Source organism: Brassica napus, chromosome A9 (genome assembly GCF_020379485.1).
Source record: "Brassica napus cultivar Da-Ae chromosome A9, Da-Ae, whole genome shotgun sequence".
Taxonomy (NCBI): domain Eukaryota; kingdom Viridiplantae; phylum Streptophyta; class Magnoliopsida; order Brassicales; family Brassicaceae; genus Brassica; species Brassica napus.
Window position 1 is genome coordinate 24,288,628 of NC_063442.1, and position 19,377 is coordinate 24,308,004.

The following is a 19,377-nucleotide window of genomic DNA, read 5'->3' on the forward strand; positions in this document are numbered from 1 at the left end:
AGGAATGTTACAGCTGGCTTTTACCATTCAGATACGTTACGGCTGAGTTATGCATACTTTACAGCTGAGTTATGCATACATTACGGCTAAGTTATAATCAAATTACGGCTGAGTTATGCATACGTTATGACTGAATTTATAATTTTTATAACTTTATAGTTCTATAGTTTTGGGTTTGAGGTTCAAATTTAAGAAAAGATTAAAGTTTTAATATTGTGTTCAAAAGATAAATTTATAATTTTTATAACTTTATAGTTCTATAGTTTAGGGTTTGAGGTTAAAACTTATGAAAATATTAAATTTTAAATATTGTGTTCAGAGTTGAAGGAATAATTTTTTCCCGCCAAAAATATGAAACGTCGCGAAACATATTACACTTAACGGCTGAGTTATAGGAACGTTACGGCTGACTTATACCATTCAGATACGTTACGGCTGACTTATACCATTCAGATACGTTACGACTGAGTTATGCATACTTTACAGCTGAGTTATGCATAGGTTACGATTGAGTTTATAATTTTTTATAACTTTATAGTTCTATAGTTTTGGGTTTGAGGTTCAAATTTAAGAAAAGATTAAAATTTTAATATTGTGTTCAAAAGATAAACTTTATAATTTTTATAACTTTATAGTTCTATAGCTTAGGGTTTGAGGTTCAAATTTAAGAAAATATTAAAGTTTAAATATTGTGTTCAGAGTTGAATGAATGATTTTTTCCCGCCCAAAATACGAAACGTCGTGAAACATATTACATTTAACGGCTGAGTTATAGGAACGTTACGGCTGAATTATGTACATTTACAGCTGAGTTATGCATACGTTACGGCTGAGTTTAATTATAAACCAACCCTAATCTAAAACCTAAAAACAAAAAAGCTTGCAGCCGTGTCGACAAAATCTAAACCTAACTAAACCACTGTGTGTTTCTTCCATATCACGAGAGCCATTATTGTCTTTTTCCTTCGCCACCGCAGTACCGTTACCATGAGAGCTCCGACGTCTTCAAGCCACACAACGGTTTTGTTATCTTCTCCACCATCAAGCTCCTCTGACTTATCCACCTTCTAGTAACAAGAACAAATTCAAAAGACAGAGAAAGAGCGAGAGAGATTGAAAGAGAGAGAGGTGACCAGTGTGGATTTGTAGAAGAGAGAGTGAAGAAAAAAATGCATTTTAAACCATTAGATCAAAACTAATCAATGGTCAAGAATTGTAATCCTTGTACTAAAAAAACTAACCAATGAGAAAGAAGTTAGAAGATAACCACTAGATGGATTTGTAGCCCTTAGATTAAAACAATCAATGGTTAATGTTTTAATTTTGATGGTTAAAATTATATTTTATATTAAAGTGTATTTTTGATAAAGCTTTAAATTTTAAAACTTGGATTTTACGATTATATGTTGATTTTTTGATGTGTGGTTTAAATATGAAGTTTAAAGTTTAGAGTATATAACCGAGTGTTTCAAAAAAAAAGAGTATATAACCGAGTGAGTTTAGGGTTTGGTATATAGTGTTTTGGGTTTCGATTTAAGATTTAAGATTATATTTTTAAATAACAAAAATATTAGAGTTTTAACATTTGTAGTTAGAATTTATGGTAGATGATTAATTAATGTTTTAAAAAAGTTTGAAGTTTAATGTTTTATGGTATAGGTCAAAGTATGTGGCTCAGGGTTTAGGGTTAAAGGTTCGAAATAGATATGGTTTGAGATCATGTTTTGAAAATATTTAACCTTATAGTAGTTTAAATTTTAAAACGTTATAAAATATTATAATTTTATATCGAAAATATTGAACCCTTAGACTAAAATCAATGAATGGTCATGAAAAAAGCAATATAATTTGTAATATTAGTTCTTTTCAATTTTTTTAAAAAAATTGCTTAAATTTATTAAATGTAGTTACGGGTTTAAATCAAAATTTAAAATGGAACTTTAAATTAAAGATTATTTTTTTAAATGATTAAAATTTGAGTTTAACTTTAAACTATAAACCTAAACTTTAAACCTAAACCTTAAACTTTAAAAAATAATAAAAATATTGGATTTAATGTTCAAAGATAAACTTTAAATTTTTATAACTTTATAATTCTATAGTTTATGGTTTGAGGTTTATATTTAAGAAAAGATTAAAGTTAGAGTCTTGTAAGTAAGAATTGTATAAGTGATTGTAAGAGAACATATATCTCAAGATCAAGTTAAAGTCTCAACTTGAAATTCAAGAAACTATACACATTCAGTTGATTTATATTCACTTGATATTGATAAGATGATCTTCAATATAAGTTCTTAAAGTACTTGAATTCAGTTTTCCGATTTTAGGGTATGTTTGAGGTATTGCTGATTTATATAAACGATACGGCTGAGTTATCTAAACGATACGGCTGAGTTATCTAAACATTTTTGGATTTTAGGGTATGTTTGAGGTATGGCTGAGTTATGTAAACGACACGGCTGTGATATATAAACGACACGGCTGAATAGTGTAAACATAAATCAAACACACAATACATGGGTGAGTTATGTTTTTTACATAGAAAACCAAAAATACATGTTTTCTGCACCATTCTGGTATTCATCCCTGTATCCAAGCTTCAATGAACTCCTCTGTGTCGTCTCTGCTGAATCTGTCACTTCTTTTTGTCTCCTTTATTTCCTTTTTGTTCAAATTTCTTTTTCACTCAGATCTGAAAAAAAATTAGATTATCTTGGGTATGAAATTACAAACAAACTTAATTAAATACATCTCACAATTGCCGATCTGGGTGTTTTTTGGAATGTATTTATCTTTTCTCCTCGGAATGCACACTTCTTATAACAAGGTTTTCGAAAATTGGCGAGACGTAACTCAGCCACAACTGCATATATAAACCAGCCGTAAAAGAAAAGTAACTCAGCCACAACATAAATTAAAACTTAGCTACAAACTTGAAAAACGCAGCAGAGAAGAGGATTTCGGGCGATTGTATTGAAAAATATTTCGTAAAAACGATTGGAGACAACAATTTCGGGGAAGACAATATCGGAGAAGACATGACAGAGAGTTAGTTCGAGGAAGAGGCAGTAAACACAATGTCAATGACGATTTCAGGGACGATGTGGTTAGGGTTCCTTTAGTTTTTCGACGAAGTTGTGCTGTGTTATGCTGTTTTTTTTTCAACGTTATGTAATTAAAGAGATGGTTGATTGTTCTCTATTGATTATGTGGATACTTAATTAGTGATGTGGATTTAATGTTTAAAAATAATTTCAATTAAAAAAACTAACCAAATGCCCTTATTGTCATTTACTAAGGATATCAAAACACTCTAGTAATTTTCAAAAGATGTATAACATTCTAGTAATAAACCAACTTTTCTATAACATTCTAGTAATTTTTTCTTTTTCTAATACTTTAGTTTACAGCTGACACATCATTTTGTATTTCCACATACTGAAATTACATTTTATATCATATGTTTCAACATCAAACGTAACTTTTTTTAAAGTTGGTTCCATAACTTTTTGATGATTTTAGTTTCTCTAATTTTTTGCAGGTACATAGAGGACCAACAATCACAAACCAGTAGACTATAGTCGCTTAGCAGATAATACCCAAGTGTCAGTAGATAATCCAATAATACATTGAATCCAGAAAACCAAAAGACTTAAGTTGATAAAACCCAAAAAGAGTCCTTGATAAATGAGTCAATAATGGCATGTATACTCCTCTTATCAAGCGAGATAAAACCTTATCTATTTTTTTATGTTGCTTTAATTTCCTTTGCTTCTTCTTCATAATATCATGATGCATAAACCACGTGATCTGATACCACTTGTTAAGTACGAAATAGAACTATATATCTTGACTTTTGGTTCTACTATTTCACTCACTTGCTCACTCACATTAATATGGCTATGCAATATAATTAGTGAAACAAGAAACTAGTGAGTCCTCTAAATGGTTACATGTACCTTTCGTCAGGGAACTAGTGCCTTCAACTCTACAAAAAATCAAGGATAATATAAGTATTTTTTTATCTCTTTTTCAGCATAAAAGCATGGAGAAAAGCCACAAACTAAACTCAAAAACATGTGCAATGAGGGACACTTAGCTCAAAACAATGCTCCACACCGTCGCCAGGGTTCACCGGAGACACCATTTGAAATTCTTACTTCAATATTCACCAAAAAAAATTCAAATAATCTATATTGTAGCCATTTAGAATGTAGGAAATGATAGGATTAGGAGTGTATAATGAGAGTATGATCGTGGATACAAAGAGAGAATATACAAAAAATGTTTTTATATTGCATATATTTCTCTGTACAAAGAGATACATATACGATCAAGATATTAAACGACATATTTGCACGTAGGAGTAAGACCAGGTCGTCCTTACATGAAAGAGAGATGATATATATTCCATGCTAAGTCCTAGAGTGGCTGAAGTGAATTATGGGTGGCAGAATAAAGTTTGTGTAAACTTATTCTCTAGAGCACCAAAGTAACCACTTTACAAAAACTTGAAGTGACCACTTGGATGTCACTTTTAGAAAATTTAAATGACCACTTTGAACATGTACATAATAATTACTTCATTTCAATATTTCCCCTCAAGATGGTTGGCTAGTGAAGATGCACTAAGATGATTACATCAGCTAGATGATTCAAACTCTACATCAGAAGAAAGTATAATACCAGCTTGAAACTTATCTCAAATTAAATGACAATCTACCTCTATATATTTAGTTTTTTCATGAAATATTAATTTAGATGCAATGTGTATAGATGCTTAATTATCACAATGCAACACAATCGGTTCAGAAGATTCAACTCCAAGGTCTTTGAGTAGACTCTTCAACCATACAAACTCATGCATTATGTTTGCCCTGCTCTATACTCAGCCTCATCACCCGATCTTGAAACAACTGTTTGCTTCTTGACTTTTCAAGTAACGGAATTTCCCCCAACAAAGGTGCAATGATTAGTTGTGGACTTTCATTTAACTATATATCGTGTCCAATCTGCATCACAATAACCTACAATATCTACGCTCGCATATCGACCCATACATATACCTTTCCCTGGTGTGCCTTTCACATACTTTAGGATCCTCTCAACCATATTCTTAGGCATGAGCGTTTTTAACCCCAAACAGAAATCCTACCTTAACCCAAACCAAAAAACCCAAAACCTGAACCACTATAAAAAGTATCTGAACAGGATTTAAGACCTATGTACTTTCGAATTCTGGTACAACCTTAAATCGAACCGAAAATCCGAACTAGGATCCAAAATATCGGAAACTAGTTAATAATGTTAGCTTTTCATTTATGTAAAGGTAATTTAGATATTTTTTTAGTATTTGAAGTGTTTTTGTAGTTTTTATTTGTTATTTTGAATGCTTTTAGTTAGTTTAGAATATTTAATTTGTTTTTTAAAATAATTTATATAGGTTGAGTATTTTTGTTATTTTGTTATTTTTCTTTTTAGATTTTGAGCTATTTAAGACATAACCCGATTCAAAACAAACTCGATCAAATGTTAAAATTAAAACCAATTTTAGTGTTGCTTTTAAAACCAAATTAATCAAAACAATAACCGCGGTTCAAAATCTAGTAAGTAAATTTGACCTTTTGTAATTCTCTCTATTTTTTATTTAAAATATTAATATTATATTTTCAAATATTTTATAAACAAATATTTATTTATGAAGAAAAAAAAAATTCAAATAGGTTTTTAAAATTTTTTATCAACCAAATAGCTTCCAAAAAAGAAAATGACCAAAATAGTCCCGTTTTATTTTGAAAATTTTAATTTTAATTTTTTTAAAAAATTTGAAATCTCACCTTCAAAACTTTACCTCTTAACTTTAAATACTAAATCTAACTTAGTTAACTCATACTTTTGATCATTTTTCTACTTGATGATTGTTTTGTGAAAATAAACTAAAAAACTATTTCAGAAAATTTCTGTATTTTCCTGTAATCAAGGAAAAACTGTAGCCAAGTGCTTTCCCTTGTAGTCTTATGGGTCCGAATGGTAACGGTGGATTTGGTAATATAAGCGGAGCGGATTTGAAGTGCGGTACGGTCCAACAGCGGTTCATGCAGTTTGCGGGATAAGTGCGATTTTGATTAAAAAGTAGTGCGGTTTTGATAAAAAATAGTGCGATTTTGATAGAAAAATAGTGCGGTTTTGATAAATTTTGGTTAATTTTATAATAAAGGCTGGGTCGACTTAACACTGTTTCGGATCCTCGGAAATTTTTTTTAATCCTTTAAAATTTATATTTATTTAATATTTATAATATTTAAAACTTAATCAGTAATATTTTGTGATAAAATATATAATATTTTTGGACGCTTTTCAATTTATATATTATATATATATTTTTATGCAAAATATACATTTACAAAAAAACTTAGACCCCTTTAACTATTAATATATAGTGACACGGGTTTGGATCCATAATGGTCGTACCGTTTCTCCCAGTAGCCGACCCTGAATAAGAATAAACTAATGTAAAATTAATTTTCATAATTTGCTATATTTAAATAAAGGGTAATTTTCTCAAATAGTTTTTTTAAAAAAGTTTTTTGTCACAAAAATAGCCTTCAATAAAAAAAATGACTAAAATAGCTTCTTTTTATTTTGAAATTTTTAATATTTTTTTAAATTTGAAACCTTATCCCCAAAACCCCACCCCTTAACTCTAAACCCTAAGTTTATATTAGTTAATCATAGGATAAAAATACATATTTGGTCATTTTTACCTTTAATAAAATTTATTTTGGTCATTTTATTCGTTGAAGATTATTTTTGTGACAAAAATTTAAAAAGAACTACCTTAGAAAATTTATCTTAAATAAAACAAAGATTAAATATTTAAGTAAATACATATAACTGATTTAACTACAATATATGTAATTTTAAAAAAGTAAATATCAATTTCTAAGTTAAATGATAATAATATTAACAGTCGCAAAATCCAATAACGCACACAAAACCACACCATATTGGATGTGGGATGCAAGAAGTGCGGTTTGTTGATATCAATAGAACAAACAAAAAACTTTTTAAAAAAAATTTTAGTCAAGTGTGTTATTGACACAAAACCGTCCCGCTAATTAAATTATTTATGAATGGTAGCATCTTGTCAATTCCATCTACAGTATATGAAATCCGTACCGCACTAACGTTATCAATCACAATCACACCTCTTTCACCAATTTAATCTACCAACAATTGTTCCCTTAATGGATATCCATTTCCTTACCTTCTTGATTCTTGGAGATGGTGATACAATTTTTTTTTCTTTTCGCTGGCAACCAAAGTACTCAGATTTTGACTCTCCAAAAATCTCCATTACTGTAATTTCCGATCTATCAGATCCACGTTATTATTATTACTTTGATGCATAGAAATTTCACAAGAAAACCGAGCAATCTTGGTGGCATGCGAAACATTCTTTTGGTAGAATATAAGCTATATAACAATCAGATGAAATAAACCCAATTCCCACAAGAAAAGTGATAAAACTATTATGGTTAAATCCTGCAAATCACAGTCCGAGACCTCTCAGGAACCAAAAATAATAACCCGGTAAGGTGTTTCCTGCTCCCTATACACTTTGACTTTAAATCATTACTTAAAGACTCGGGAGTAAGTTGTCACTTCTCACCCACTTGTCTGTAACACAGCACAAGCCAAAAGGGAATGCAGGTACCGTGAATTGCTAAAAGCCTTCACAAGCAAGTAGCAACCGAGTCTTTCTTGTCTTAAAACCTTAAATCTTGAGCTGATTCCTACTATGAGAAGGGTCTCTTTTATCTGCAATACTACGACCTACGACGATGGACCAAATGTCCCCAAAAACCAAGAGTGATGTTGATAGTGTTACTCCCCATTTCGATTCAGATCTATAGATTCCCGTTGAAGGACATCATAGTCCATTGGAATTGGCTTGATACATAAAGCCTGAAAAATAAGAACAAACTTAACATTTTCTTGATATATCCATCTTCTAATAATTCATGAAGAGAACAAGAAATTGATGTTTAACGCTGGAAATGATAGAAGGAAGGCGCGCGAGCAACTAAAGCTTACCATATGTAAAGTGAATATATCAAGTACCGGATGATGATTTTTGGATCCACATTTGCTTCTGCAGCACGTTAAAAAATGAGTCTTCTAAACATTGTGTTATATGAGAATAAGGCGGTAAAAAGGCTTTAGTTTGGCTTACCTCATGTGAACTGGGACCCCCACCACCACCACCACCTCTCCGGGATGTTTTACCCTCAATAGTCATGGCAAAGCCGTCTTCCTTTCTATTGCGAGCTCCAATACGGCGACTAGAATGTCTAGCAGAACCTGGATAGAGTCAAATGTTTTGGCAGAACCAGTATCAGTTTTCTTTATTCATATAATGACACAAGGCACATTATGCTCCAACTTCAAATGAACTAACCATTCTCAAGAGTGTGCCCACCAGAGGAGTTCACCACTTCTCCATTGTTTGCTGTATAGATGATGAGTTCAGATGTTATGCACAAAAAAACCTACACTAATTACATATTTGTAGATAACACGAACAGAACCTGCTGAAGATGTAGGCTGATCCTCGGTGATATTGGAGCCATCAGCACGGCGAGGAGCCCACACAACACGATCAGGTCTGTCCTTGTTTCTTGCACGCCTCTCTAGCTTTTCACTGCTGGTACCAGAAACATGATAATCTTTCCCTGCACGTTTACCATCTCTATTTTAATTTATCAGCCTAACTTGCTTAGCTCACATTTTTACTGAAATCGTACTCCACTAAAACCTGCTCGAATGTTGGCTGGCCGAGGAGGACGCTTGGAGTTTTCTGCGTCTGTGGGTTCCACTCTTTGCTCAGGCAGGACCAAAGATGAAGCCTGGCTAGGCCGCGTCTCATTTCTCCGAAGTATTCCCTTGATCAACCTCCCACCAACATCGATCTTCTGATTCTGTCTTGAAGTCGAGGAGCTTCCGGAGAGATTAGCTTCCGTCTGCTGTTCCGCTTGTTGTGGAGAGTTCTATAAAAACACATTGCCAAATGACTAATGATTCTGTCTACAACTATACTGAATGAAAAAGAAATCAAGGCTTTTTGTTCTGCACAGGCCAAAAACTTACAACAGGGTCTTTTTTAAGGAGCAATATCTTTTTCTTCCCAGAATCCATAGTCAAGGCAATCCCTGGGAGAGAGCTATCAATGACAGTGGCTGCAATTGCGTAGAGGAAAAAAAAAAATAGATCAGAAACACAGTGGGTCTTTTAAGAATAAGGAAAATATGCGATAAGTTAGTTAGGAATACATATATAACTGTTGACTGATTACCAGTTCCAGTTGCAGGTATGTCCTTTCCACTTGAATTTGCCTGATTGTAATCTTGCTTGGAGCTGCCGGCATCTGATGAAGCCGTCCGGGGCACACCTTTCGAATTGTCTTTTTCCACATACTATTAAGAAAAGTAAGAAATTGAAAATGGACGCAAAATTTGATTCACCACACATACGAGTGACATGGCAGACTACAAGTCACTCCTACAAAGTCAGAGACACACCTTTTTCTTCTCAGAGTTTCGTTTCGAAGGTCTCGAACTTGGCTTGTTTGCAGAGATAGCTCTGGCTCTCCTGCCTCCTCTTCGGCCATCTAATGAACCCTGTTGCTTGAACAGAAACCAGAGATCAACAATACATATTCAATTTCGGAACATATAAAACTACAGTCCAAAGGAAATTATTGATTTTCTACTGCGTATCCGTACCTGTGATCCAATCACAGTAGCACGTTTTTGACGTATGAATTCCATAAGAGGAGTGACAATGGGAGCCGGTTTAGAAGCGCCTAAAAAAAAGCGATTTTTGTTAGTAAGTCCAATGAATTCATTAAAAAAAAGAAAAGGGAACTTAGACGAACCAGACTGCTCAACTTCTCTTCTCTCCAACTGGATTTCAGCACTGGGGAGATTCTCAACAGGTTGAGCAAGAAGCTTAAGGAATTCAAGATAATCAGGGTCTTTGGTAATAGAGCCTTCACGAGGATCTTTCTTGTCACATGGTTTGGGCACACGCTGTGAAGGCGCATATTCAACTATGGCCTTGAACTGAGCACCTAAACAACAGAACCATACAATCACATCTCCAGAAGAAAAAAAAAACACAGATTAAAGTTCAAAATAATAATACCCTTGTCATTAACAAAGACGTGGCCGTTGAAAAAGGCAGCAAAGTCATAAACATCTTCTGGTGCCTTGAAACCAAAGTAGGCCCGTGAATGCTTCTGAGCTCTATAGCTGAGAGAACAAAAGATAAAGAAAGATACACTTTCAAGAATCAAGAATCGGTAATCTTCGTCGATTAATCGAGAATCGAAATAGGGCTTACTTGGACTTGCCAGGGCGGAAGGAGAACCAATAGTAACGATCACCGAAACGAGAGTCGATTTGGGATAAGAGATCGGACTCAGCAAGAGAAGGCGGCAAGTGCCGTACCACCACCTTCCTCTTCGCTAAAGGGTCCTTCATCATCATCAGATCAAAAGAGATTCAGAGAGAGGGGGTGACACACATCAGTCAATAAATCGAACGCAATTTTGCCCTAGTTTTTGTTCCCCACTCTTCGTTTCCCTTCCTCTCTAGTAAAACATTACAAAGCCAAAAAAAAACGTTGAATAAAATAAAAACAAGAAAATTCTCATTTCGAAACCAGACGAGAGTCTATATGGGCCACGATTTGGGCCTATCATGTGCCTCGTCCCGCATCTGCTTTCGAGTCTATAGAAACTGAACCAACCAAACCAAACCAAACCAATATGATATATCCTAAACTCTCTTTTTTATTGAGAGACTAGGGATGTCAAAGGAACCTGCGGCCCGCGGGATAGGCCCGTTTAGACCTGTGGCGGGGCGGGCTTGGGCCCGTGATTTCACGTCCCGCAAAGAAGCGGGCCTCGCGGGAGAGGCTTGTCGCGGAACCGGACCCAAAGCGGGCAAGCCCACAGTGACCCGCGGGTTTCTCCATGTCCCGCAACCCTAATCGACTTTCCATTTGCTCAGCACCTGAAAAAAAAAACGCGAGAGAGTCAGAGAGATAGAGTGAAAGGCGATTTGGTTGCGACCTCCACCGTGGAATGAAACAGAGCTCCACCGATGACGACGGCGGTTCGCTCTCCCGACACTGCTTCATCTCACAACTTGTCTTCGAACTGCAGTCTGCAGCAGTGGAGCTAAAACGATGAGGGTCCGCCATTCCTAGTTTCTTCTTCTTCGATGTCGCTTCCGTTCTTCCCTCTGAGCTTCCAAACTCCACAGATCGGACATGCATGTACAGAGTTAGTATTTCAGACAGAAAATTGAAGTTCTTTTGGACTTATAATCTCTGCTGTAACTCTTGTTTTTTTTTTCCAGGTTGTTAGATAAGAAGACCAACAAGATCCGTAAGGTAGTGATGTAGCTTAGCGATCTATAGTTTGTGTTATGTCTTATCTAGGTTAGCGATCCATGTAAACAAATTGAACAACAAGTTTGATCATTTTTATGTCTTCTTCTTTAGGTTATTTCCCGGTTCTTGACACGGCTTTCTCACCGGATCAGTCTTTAGAAACGCTCCAGACGCTAAAGCCTTGCAAAGAACATTGTCCGACGAAACTGGTAACGAACTTAACCAACTCTTTGGTTTTAAAACCTGTGTTTTGGTTTTGGTTTTGGACTTAGTCGCGTTGTATTTGTTTAGTAACGAACTTAACCAACTCTAAGGAATGCAGAGTCGTCTCTGATATGTTTGTTTGTCGCGTTGTATTTGTTTTGTGTTCTGTGTTGAGGTGATGGAGTGATGGTGAGAAAGTAGGCGACTTGGTCATCTTCTTCTCCTCTTAGACAGCTTCAGAACATCAGGTTAGTCACTCTCTTACCCAGAACTATTAATCAGTGATAGGAGAACTCGCTATCTCATTGTCTTGTGTTGACTAGTTCGGCGAATCTTATTGTCTTGTGTTGAGTAGTGATATGTCTCATCTTTTGTTCTTTTGTACATACAGAGAAGAGATCAAGCGGAGTAGTAGATTGCGTGCTTCAATTTTTTATGTTCATCAACGACTTCACCAAGACGGTTGCTGGCGCCAAAGGAGATTGCGTGCCAAGGTTTGTGTCCTGAACTGTCTTTTTTTTTTTTGTTTTCTATAAACTGAATGAACTGTCTTTTCTATGAACTGAACAATGTTTGTGTGCCAATGTTCATTCAGTATCTGATATGTTTGTTCAGTATCGTTTGTTTCATCACGTGTACTTATTTTTTTTTTGTGTTCTATGAACTGAATGAACTGTCTTTTTTTTTTTGTTTGTGTCCTGTGATGAGAACAATGAAGGATTGCACGAGTACATACACCACCTGGTCGAGTAGTTTCCAGCTTCAGCCGATATAGGATCTTTAAGGACCTCAGGTTAGAAAGCTCTCAGGTTAGAAAGCTCTTAAACGTATGAAACTTAGATGGCTTTGTGTAGGTTATCGGATCACTGACTTGTTTAGGTTGATTCCGTATATGATAGAACATTAACTTGTTTAGATGGCTTTGCGTAGGTTATCGGATCACTTGCTGTTTATGTTGCTTTGCTTTTTTACGTTGCTTTGCTTGATTAGTTGATTACTTGTGTTTGTGTACTTGTATAATAAAATTTGGAATTTTGAAAATCAACAATTATAACAGATTTTAAAAAATATATTAAGAAATTTTTTAAAAAATAGACAAAATTTAGGAAACCCTAAAAAGTTAATTTCATTCCACGGCGTGAAAAAAAAACACAAAACTTGAGAGTTGAGAGCGAGAGAGACCATGGGATCAAGGAGCCAGCCCGAAGATCAGTCGACGTTTGATCCGAATTACACCCCGCCAAATACTGTGGACTTTGCAACTCAGGCAGTCTTAGCTACTCTTGCTGCAGCAGCTGAGGCTGGTGATCAGATCGCTTCTCAGGAACGTGGTGTAACTCGTGCTGATGGGAAGCATCAAGGAAGCAGAAAAAGGCTTATCAGTCTTGTTGATGATACTGATGATTCTGATGTTGAAATCAGTCAACCAACCCAAAAAACCAAGCCTCGCAGACAGACCAGTTTCGGAACAGCCACGGGGAAACCCATGTTGCAATCAACTATCGATGGTGGTGTTGGCTCGTCTGCACAGGCGTGTAGTAAGGGGAAGTCTGTTCCTATGAAGTCTGTGATTCGTGGAGGGAGAAGAAAGTCGCCTACTAAGTCCAAAAAGAAGAAGGTTTCGCCTACTCAGTCGCAAAAGAAGAAGGAGAAGGTCGCAGAGGACATACCCGAGCTTGGTGATGAACTGGATGAAGAAGAGTTTGATGGGGATGAAATCGGTGAAGAGGAAAGGGAAGAGAGGCAAAAATCAGATGTCTGGAAAGATTTCAAGGTGGTCGAAAAACCGAATGGAAAGTTGAAAGCTGCATGCAATCATTGCAAACGTGAGTATGCATGGCAATCTCATTCGCATGGAACCAGTGGGTTGAGAAGACATCGGGAGAGATGTAAAATGTATCCAAGGAATGGAGGAAGGCAGCAACAACTCAATATCGAAGGGAAAGTGGTATCTCGCAAGTATGATCATACTGTGTTTAGGCAGATGGTAGCTAAGACAATAGTCCAGCATGATCTACCTTACTCGTACGTGGAGTATGAAAGAGTGAGAGACACGTGGAAGTATTTGAATGCTGATGTCCAAACCATTTGTCGAAACACGGCGAGAGCAGATGTGTATAGACTCTATGAAAGCGAGAGAGACACACTCAAGAGGGAATTAGCGACTCTCCCTGGACGAGTCTCCTTCACGTCTGACTTGTGGACATCCGTGAAAAGGGAAGGATACATGTGTGTGACAGCACATTACATTGATCGGAATTGGAAGTTGAACAGCAAGATCCTGACGTTTTGTGCTCTACCACCACCACATACCGGTATGAGTATTGCGGTTCAACTCCTCACGTCACTGAAAGAGTGGGGAATTGATAAGAAGGTGTTCTCAGTCACATTAGATAATGCTACAAGTAATGACTCCATGCAGGACATTGTGAAGTCGCAGCTGAATTTGAATGATGATTTGTTGTGTGGAGGAGAGTTTTTTCATGTAAGATGTGCAGCTCACATACTTAATCTCATAGTGCAAGATGGGTTGAAGGTTATTGGAGACTCTTTGCAGAAAGTAAGAGAGAGTGTTAAGTATGTATTAGGATCGGAAAGCCGTGAACAATTGTTCCAAAAATGTGTGGATGCTGCGGGTGTAGTAGAAAGTGGGTGGCTGATACTGGACGTGTCGACGAGATGGAACTCAACTTACTATATGCTTGAAAGAGCCCTCAAGTACCGTAAAGCATTTGTTAAGTTGGAGACATTTGATAAGAAGGGTTATAAAACAGCGCCCACAGATGAGGAATGGACTAGAGCCGCTAATATCTGCGATTTTTTGGGTCCTTTTGCTGTGATCACAAGCTTGATGTCTGGTTCGAATTACCCGACTGCAAACCTGTATTTCTATCAGGTTTGGTTGATCCATGATTGGCTTCGGAGAAATGAGGAAAGCGCAGATGAGATTGTCAGATACATGGTGCGACCGATGAAGGAGAAGTTTGACAAATATTGGGATGAAGTTAGTGGTGTTTTTGCAATGGCAGCAGTCTTTGATCCACGGTTTAAGCTTTCAATTGTTGAATGTTGTTTAGGGAAGCTTGACATAAGTACACGTGATGCAAAGGTGAAGAACTTGCGTGACAAGCTCAGTATTCTGTTTGAGACATACGACAAAAACTCCAAGAATAACTCACCTTCCACTGAGCCACGTGACACTGTTCCGCAAAAAGCTTGTGCGGCAGGATCAATGGGACTGTTTGGGAACTACAATGTGAGTGTTTTCAATTTTTTTCCTTCTGTCGTCAGCTTCCAATTTTTTTTTTCCTCTCTGATATTTTTTTTTAAAACTTTCTTAGGATTTCTTTGCATTTCGCAAAGTCAGTGGAATTGTTAGTGGAAAGACACCTCTAGAAGCTTATCTTGAAGAACCACCTTTGGACATTACTAATTTCCAGAGCTTGGACATCCTCGATTGGTGGAAAGATAATGCGCATCGGTATGGTGACTTGGCTGCAATGGCATGTGATCTGCTAAGTATTCCAATCACAACAGTGGCTTCGGAGTCCTCCTTCAGTATTGGATCGCGAGTTCTAAACAAATATAGGAGTCGTCTACTCCCAGAAAATGTGCAAGCTCTGATATGCACTAGGAATTGGATCAAAGGATATGAATCTTACGCACATGGTAAATAACTCACCTTATAATTTTAGTAAGAGTAACATTACTGACTTGTACACTGATATTTGTAGATGAAGAAATCGATGGTGATGGAGAAGAAGAGAAATTACCAACATTTGAGTCCATTGTTGATGGGGAAGATGAAGATGAGTAGATGAGCAAGTTTGAAATGTTATCTTGATTTGGTGTTTTGCTGCAATTACAATTTCTGTTTTTTTGTTTAAGTTGCCTGATTTTTGGTTTTGAATACTATGATTTGGACCATTTGGTGTTTCTCTAAATTTTACTTTAGTTGAGACTTAATTTTTTATACTCACGATCAAACAACAAACTATAGTTCTTCAAAATTATCTGAAGAAACAGATTGAATGGCTAGTAATTAACATATATACGAGTTGCTGAAATAGCCAGTGGCTCTAACGATGCTCTCGTAGATTGAAAAAAAAATACAAAACAAGACTAATATATGTAAAAGTTGTTAAGCTCCAATAGTAGATGGGTCATGTGTTCATATATCATTCATTATGTATGTAGTGGTCACTGGAGCAGCCTGCAGCGTCGAGAAACGTCATGCTGCACTCCTTTCGCGTCCAGCCCGCGGGACGGCTTGTAAGGGCCTGTGCAATCATGCGGTACGGGACTGGGCCGGCTTTCTCTAGACCGCAGCCCGCGCGGGACGGGACCGCTTCGACCCGCGAGATGCTCAGCCCGCGGCGGGATGGGACGGGACGGGACGGGACGACCTGTTTGACATTCCTATGAGAGACTAGTGGTCTGTCTGTGCTTTGGGCAGAAATGTTATTTTTGTTTTATTTAAAGTGTTTTTTTTGTGGGTTAAAAAATTTGGTTAATTTATATAAGTATAAAATAATATGTTGTAAAATATTTTGCAATACTGGATCTTCGAGGTTGAGATATTATGGTGGCTGAGGTATTATGGTCCTTCAGTTTGACTAATTTGTGTTTACAATTGTATATTCTCATTTATTTTTATATCTATTCTCGGTAATCATTAGAATTATGTTGATTTTTGATGTTATATGTCTTTGTGTGTATTAAGTTTATCATTGTTGTTTTTTTTTTAAACAGAGAAATTTTTTAAATCTACGATTATTGTCCTGAAGTTCCATTTTGAAACGAAATTTTGGTTTCATATTGTTGCTAAATTGATTGGTTTTAAATTTTTTTTTAAAAACTCTAATTTAGTTCTTAAGTAAAACCCGAATTCTCTTGCTTAAAATATGAACACAAATTATTTAGCTTGTTTGTACTAAAAATACATTTGACATTGATTTTTGATGTTGTTGCGGTAACACGTAATTGTATTTTTTATATTTTTATATATGTGAGATGTCAACCAAAGTCCCACATTGGAAATTAGACAAAATAGAGTATAATATATAAAAAATGTCTAGCTCTAATTAGTATGAAGCATTTTGGGATGGAAACCAAAAGTAAATCCATGCGGTCTAGTCTCTTAGGCCCAAAGTGGACAATATTGTACTAATCAGAGAATATAGAGTTGGACATGGGGTTTAATAAATCCCAACAATTGGTATCAGAGCGGTTTGACAAAGAACTACAAGAAGACCAAAATACCATTCGAGTAGGAATGAGACCATTCAAGGTGGAAGAGGAGGTATGTGGCAGAAACGTCAGAAGATCATGGAACCTGTGATGTTGTGGGAGAACATTCTCAAAGGAACGAGGTGTTATGAAAGACACATTCTCAAAGGAAATCCCTGCGATTACTGGTACAAGGTGGTGCTAAGATAATCCGCTGAAGGAAGAATACACGAGATGAGTGTGGTCCTTAGCTTGAGGAGGAGAATGTGAGATGTCAATCTAAGTCCCATATTGGAAATTAAACAAAGGAGAGCTAATATATAAAGAGATGTCCAACTCTAATTAGTATGAGGCATTTTGGGATGGAAACCACAAATAAATCCATGCGGACCAGTCTCTTAAGCTCAAAGTGGACAATATCGTACTAATTAGAGAATATAGAGTTGGACATGGGGTTTAATAAATCCCAACAATATATTTTCATGTAAAATGGTAGCTTCGTAAATCTAGCCCAATATAGATTTTGTCAAGTTATTTTCTTTAAATTCTTTTTTATATAACCAACACCAAAGACAAGAATGCAAATATGGATTTTCGTCCATACTTAGAAAACAATGGGTACTGAATGATATGATTTATTTGATTTTTGGACGGAAATAGTTTTTTGAGGAGTTTTCCTATAATTGAATATAATTTATATCTTAAATGTAAAAAGAAAAGACAAAATTATTGCATTAATCTATACTATTAAAGCAGGATCCTATTGTTTTTTTTTTACCTTAATCTGCTTTTTTCTTTACTAACATTGCATGTTTCATTAAGGGCAATCAAATAATATTAATAACACATCTATATTGGGTCATTTTTTTCGGATCCAGCCCACATCAGATCTCTCTTGGGCCATTTGGGCCGATTAAGAAATCAGATTCAATTCTCACATTTTTTTTTCCTTTGGGCCATTGAGTCCAAATTCAAATAATTTTTTTCAACTATTCTTAATTATTATTTTTTTTCTTTTCTTAATATAATTTAAGCATTCATAAACAAATTGAATTTTTTCATTGAAAAGTATAAATCTTTATTAAAAGTATATAAATTTTTTTATTAAAATATTAACCACATAATAAAATTAATATATCAGAGTTATACCAACTCATTAAAGAAATAAAGTTTAATTTTTTAAACATAAATAGTCATTTAAAATGAAATACGATAAATAAAGATAAAAAATTTAAGTCTTTTATAAATCCGCGTTTTCAAAGCGCATGTCAAAATCTAGTGATATATTATGGTATGAAAACTTAAAAACGTGTTTCTTAGACATACATAATTCTATGCAAGAAAAACTAATATAATACATAGCGCTAGTGTTAAATCAATGAGTTAAAGATTCCACCAAAAAAAAAAAAGATGAAAACACCAATCACAATTCAAAATTATTAAAAAAAAGAACAAAGGGAAAGAGTGTGAGGTTGTGACACTTCTTCATTTCTTTTATATATTTACAGTAGGGAATGAGAGATTGACGTTACCATGAAAGAACAATGTGAGGAACACCAGAACTAAATTTTCTCTTGCTTCCTCCAATTCCATAAAGTAAATGAATAAATTTTGATTTGCTTTGATTGAGAAACTGTGGTGATGGTTTGTGTGATGTCTTAAATTGTTGACTCTCCTCTGCGTTTTGTTTTGTTCTTTGAATTTCAGTAGAAATTTCTGATGTATCGGTTAGTTTTTTTTTTGTTGTTTTTCTGATGCAATAAGCCCATTCTCTCCTTTAGTTTCTTTTCTTGTTTCGTGAGCAAAAAAAGAATGAATATGAAAGCTTAGTAAGCACGTTTCACATTTCACAAAGAGACAAAAGGATAAGAGTTGCAGAAACCTGTTTAAGATATAAGATTCTTAATTAGCCAGTAGCTTTGACATAGATCAATTTGTAATCTTTATCCAAGTTGTAAGGAGTAAATAAATGTACGCACGTTCAAAATGATGGTAGAAAACAAAAGAAGATAATGGATACTAAACCTTATTACATTGTTTATATCACTATCAAAAGAAGATAAAGAAGATAATGGATACTAAACCTCATTTCTTTTTTCTCATCCCCATAGAGTCTTTGTCTTTAGACTTTGTCAACCAATAGATTCTTATTTCTGAGTCTTATATTCCATATCGCCATAACATCCGTCTTTAATAATGCATTACCAATCAAAAGATTCCTCAAGGGACAATGTACCAAAAAAAAAAAATTAACATTTTACCAAAAATAAAATAAAATAAAATCGGACACAACACTATTAGATTAGTCCTTGCCTATGATATTTTTGGATTTCAAATTGCTATGAAATCGATTAGAATTCCATCCTCAAAAAGACAGAAATTTTAAAAACGAAAACAAAATTGCATTTTAGTTTCATAGACAGAGAGACATTGCCTTAGTGACGATGGTTTCATGCAGAGAAACGGACAGTGTATGTGATGTAG

The 19,377-nt window shown here is 35.1% G+C and overlaps 2 protein-coding genes across 5 annotated transcripts; one reads left to right on the forward strand and one right to left on the reverse strand.

Annotated features, from left to right (window-relative positions):
• Window positions 1-7,442: 7,442 nt before the first annotated feature.
• On the reverse strand, window positions 7,443-10,705 carry LOC106421209 (regulator of nonsense transcripts UPF3-like). 4 transcript variants are annotated; one of them, XM_013862061.3, is made up of 13 exons: window positions 10,405-10,705; window positions 10,207-10,313; window positions 9,938-10,132; window positions 9,786-9,865; window positions 9,582-9,680; window positions 9,356-9,476; window positions 9,151-9,239; window positions 8,819-9,050; window positions 8,592-8,735; window positions 8,462-8,512; window positions 8,237-8,364; window positions 8,098-8,155; window positions 7,443-7,968 (listed from the first exon to the last, which is right to left on the reverse strand). In XM_013862061.3, the coding sequence occupies exons 1-12, from the start codon at window positions 10,548-10,550 to the stop codon at window positions 8,117-8,119; spliced, it is 1,431 nt and encodes a 476-aa protein (XP_013717515.1). In that variant the 5' UTR covers window positions 10,551-10,705; the 3' UTR covers window positions 7,443-7,968; window positions 8,098-8,116. The 4 variants fall into 4 exon arrangements, with proteins under 4 accessions (XP_013717515.1, XP_022546595.1, XP_048594956.1 ...); XM_022690874.2 differs by having other exon boundaries at window positions 9,582-9,686; XM_048738999.1 differs by lacking the exon at window positions 8,462-8,512.
• A 187-nt stretch (window positions 10,706-10,892) lies between these two features.
• On the forward strand, window positions 10,893-17,700 carry LOC125577571 (zinc finger BED domain-containing protein RICESLEEPER 2-like). The gene is made up of 3 exons (XM_048738998.1): window positions 10,893-14,920; window positions 15,006-15,333; window positions 15,399-17,700. Exons 1-3 carry the CDS (start codon window positions 12,848-12,850, stop codon window positions 15,479-15,481), a joined length of 2,484 nt encoding a protein of 827 aa, XP_048594955.1. The 5' UTR covers window positions 10,893-12,847; the 3' UTR covers window positions 15,482-17,700.
• Window positions 17,701-19,377: the final 1,677 nt, after the last annotated feature.

What these genes read in the sequence shown, in the direction of transcription:
- LOC125577571 (XM_048738998.1), top strand. Translation starts at nt 12,848, where the DNA reads ATGGGATCAAGGAGCCAGCCCGAAGATCAGTCGACGTTTGATCCGAAT. An exon ending in GACTGTTTGGGAACTACAAT is followed by an intron (nt 14,921 to 15,005) that starts GTGAGTGTTTTC and finishes AAACTTTCTTAG; the next exon opens with GATTTCTTTGCATTTCGCAA. An exon ending in ATATGAATCTTACGCACATG is followed by an intron (nt 15,334 to 15,398) that starts GTAAATAACTCA and finishes TGATATTTGTAG; the next exon opens with ATGAAGAAATCGATGGTGAT.
- LOC106421209 (XM_022690874.2), bottom strand. Translation starts at nt 10,550, where the DNA reads ATGATGATGAAGGACCCTTTAGCGAAGAGGAAGGTGGTGGTACGGCAC. An exon ending in AAGAGAAGTTGAGCAGTCTG is followed by an intron (nt 9,866 to 9,937) that starts GTTCGTCTAAGT and finishes GCTTTTTTTTAG; the next exon opens with GCGCTTCTAAACCGGCTCCC. An exon ending in TGGGCACACTCTTGAGAATG is followed by an intron (nt 8,365 to 8,461) that starts GTTAGTTCATTT and finishes GACTCTATCCAG; the next exon opens with GTTCTGCTAGACATTCTAGT.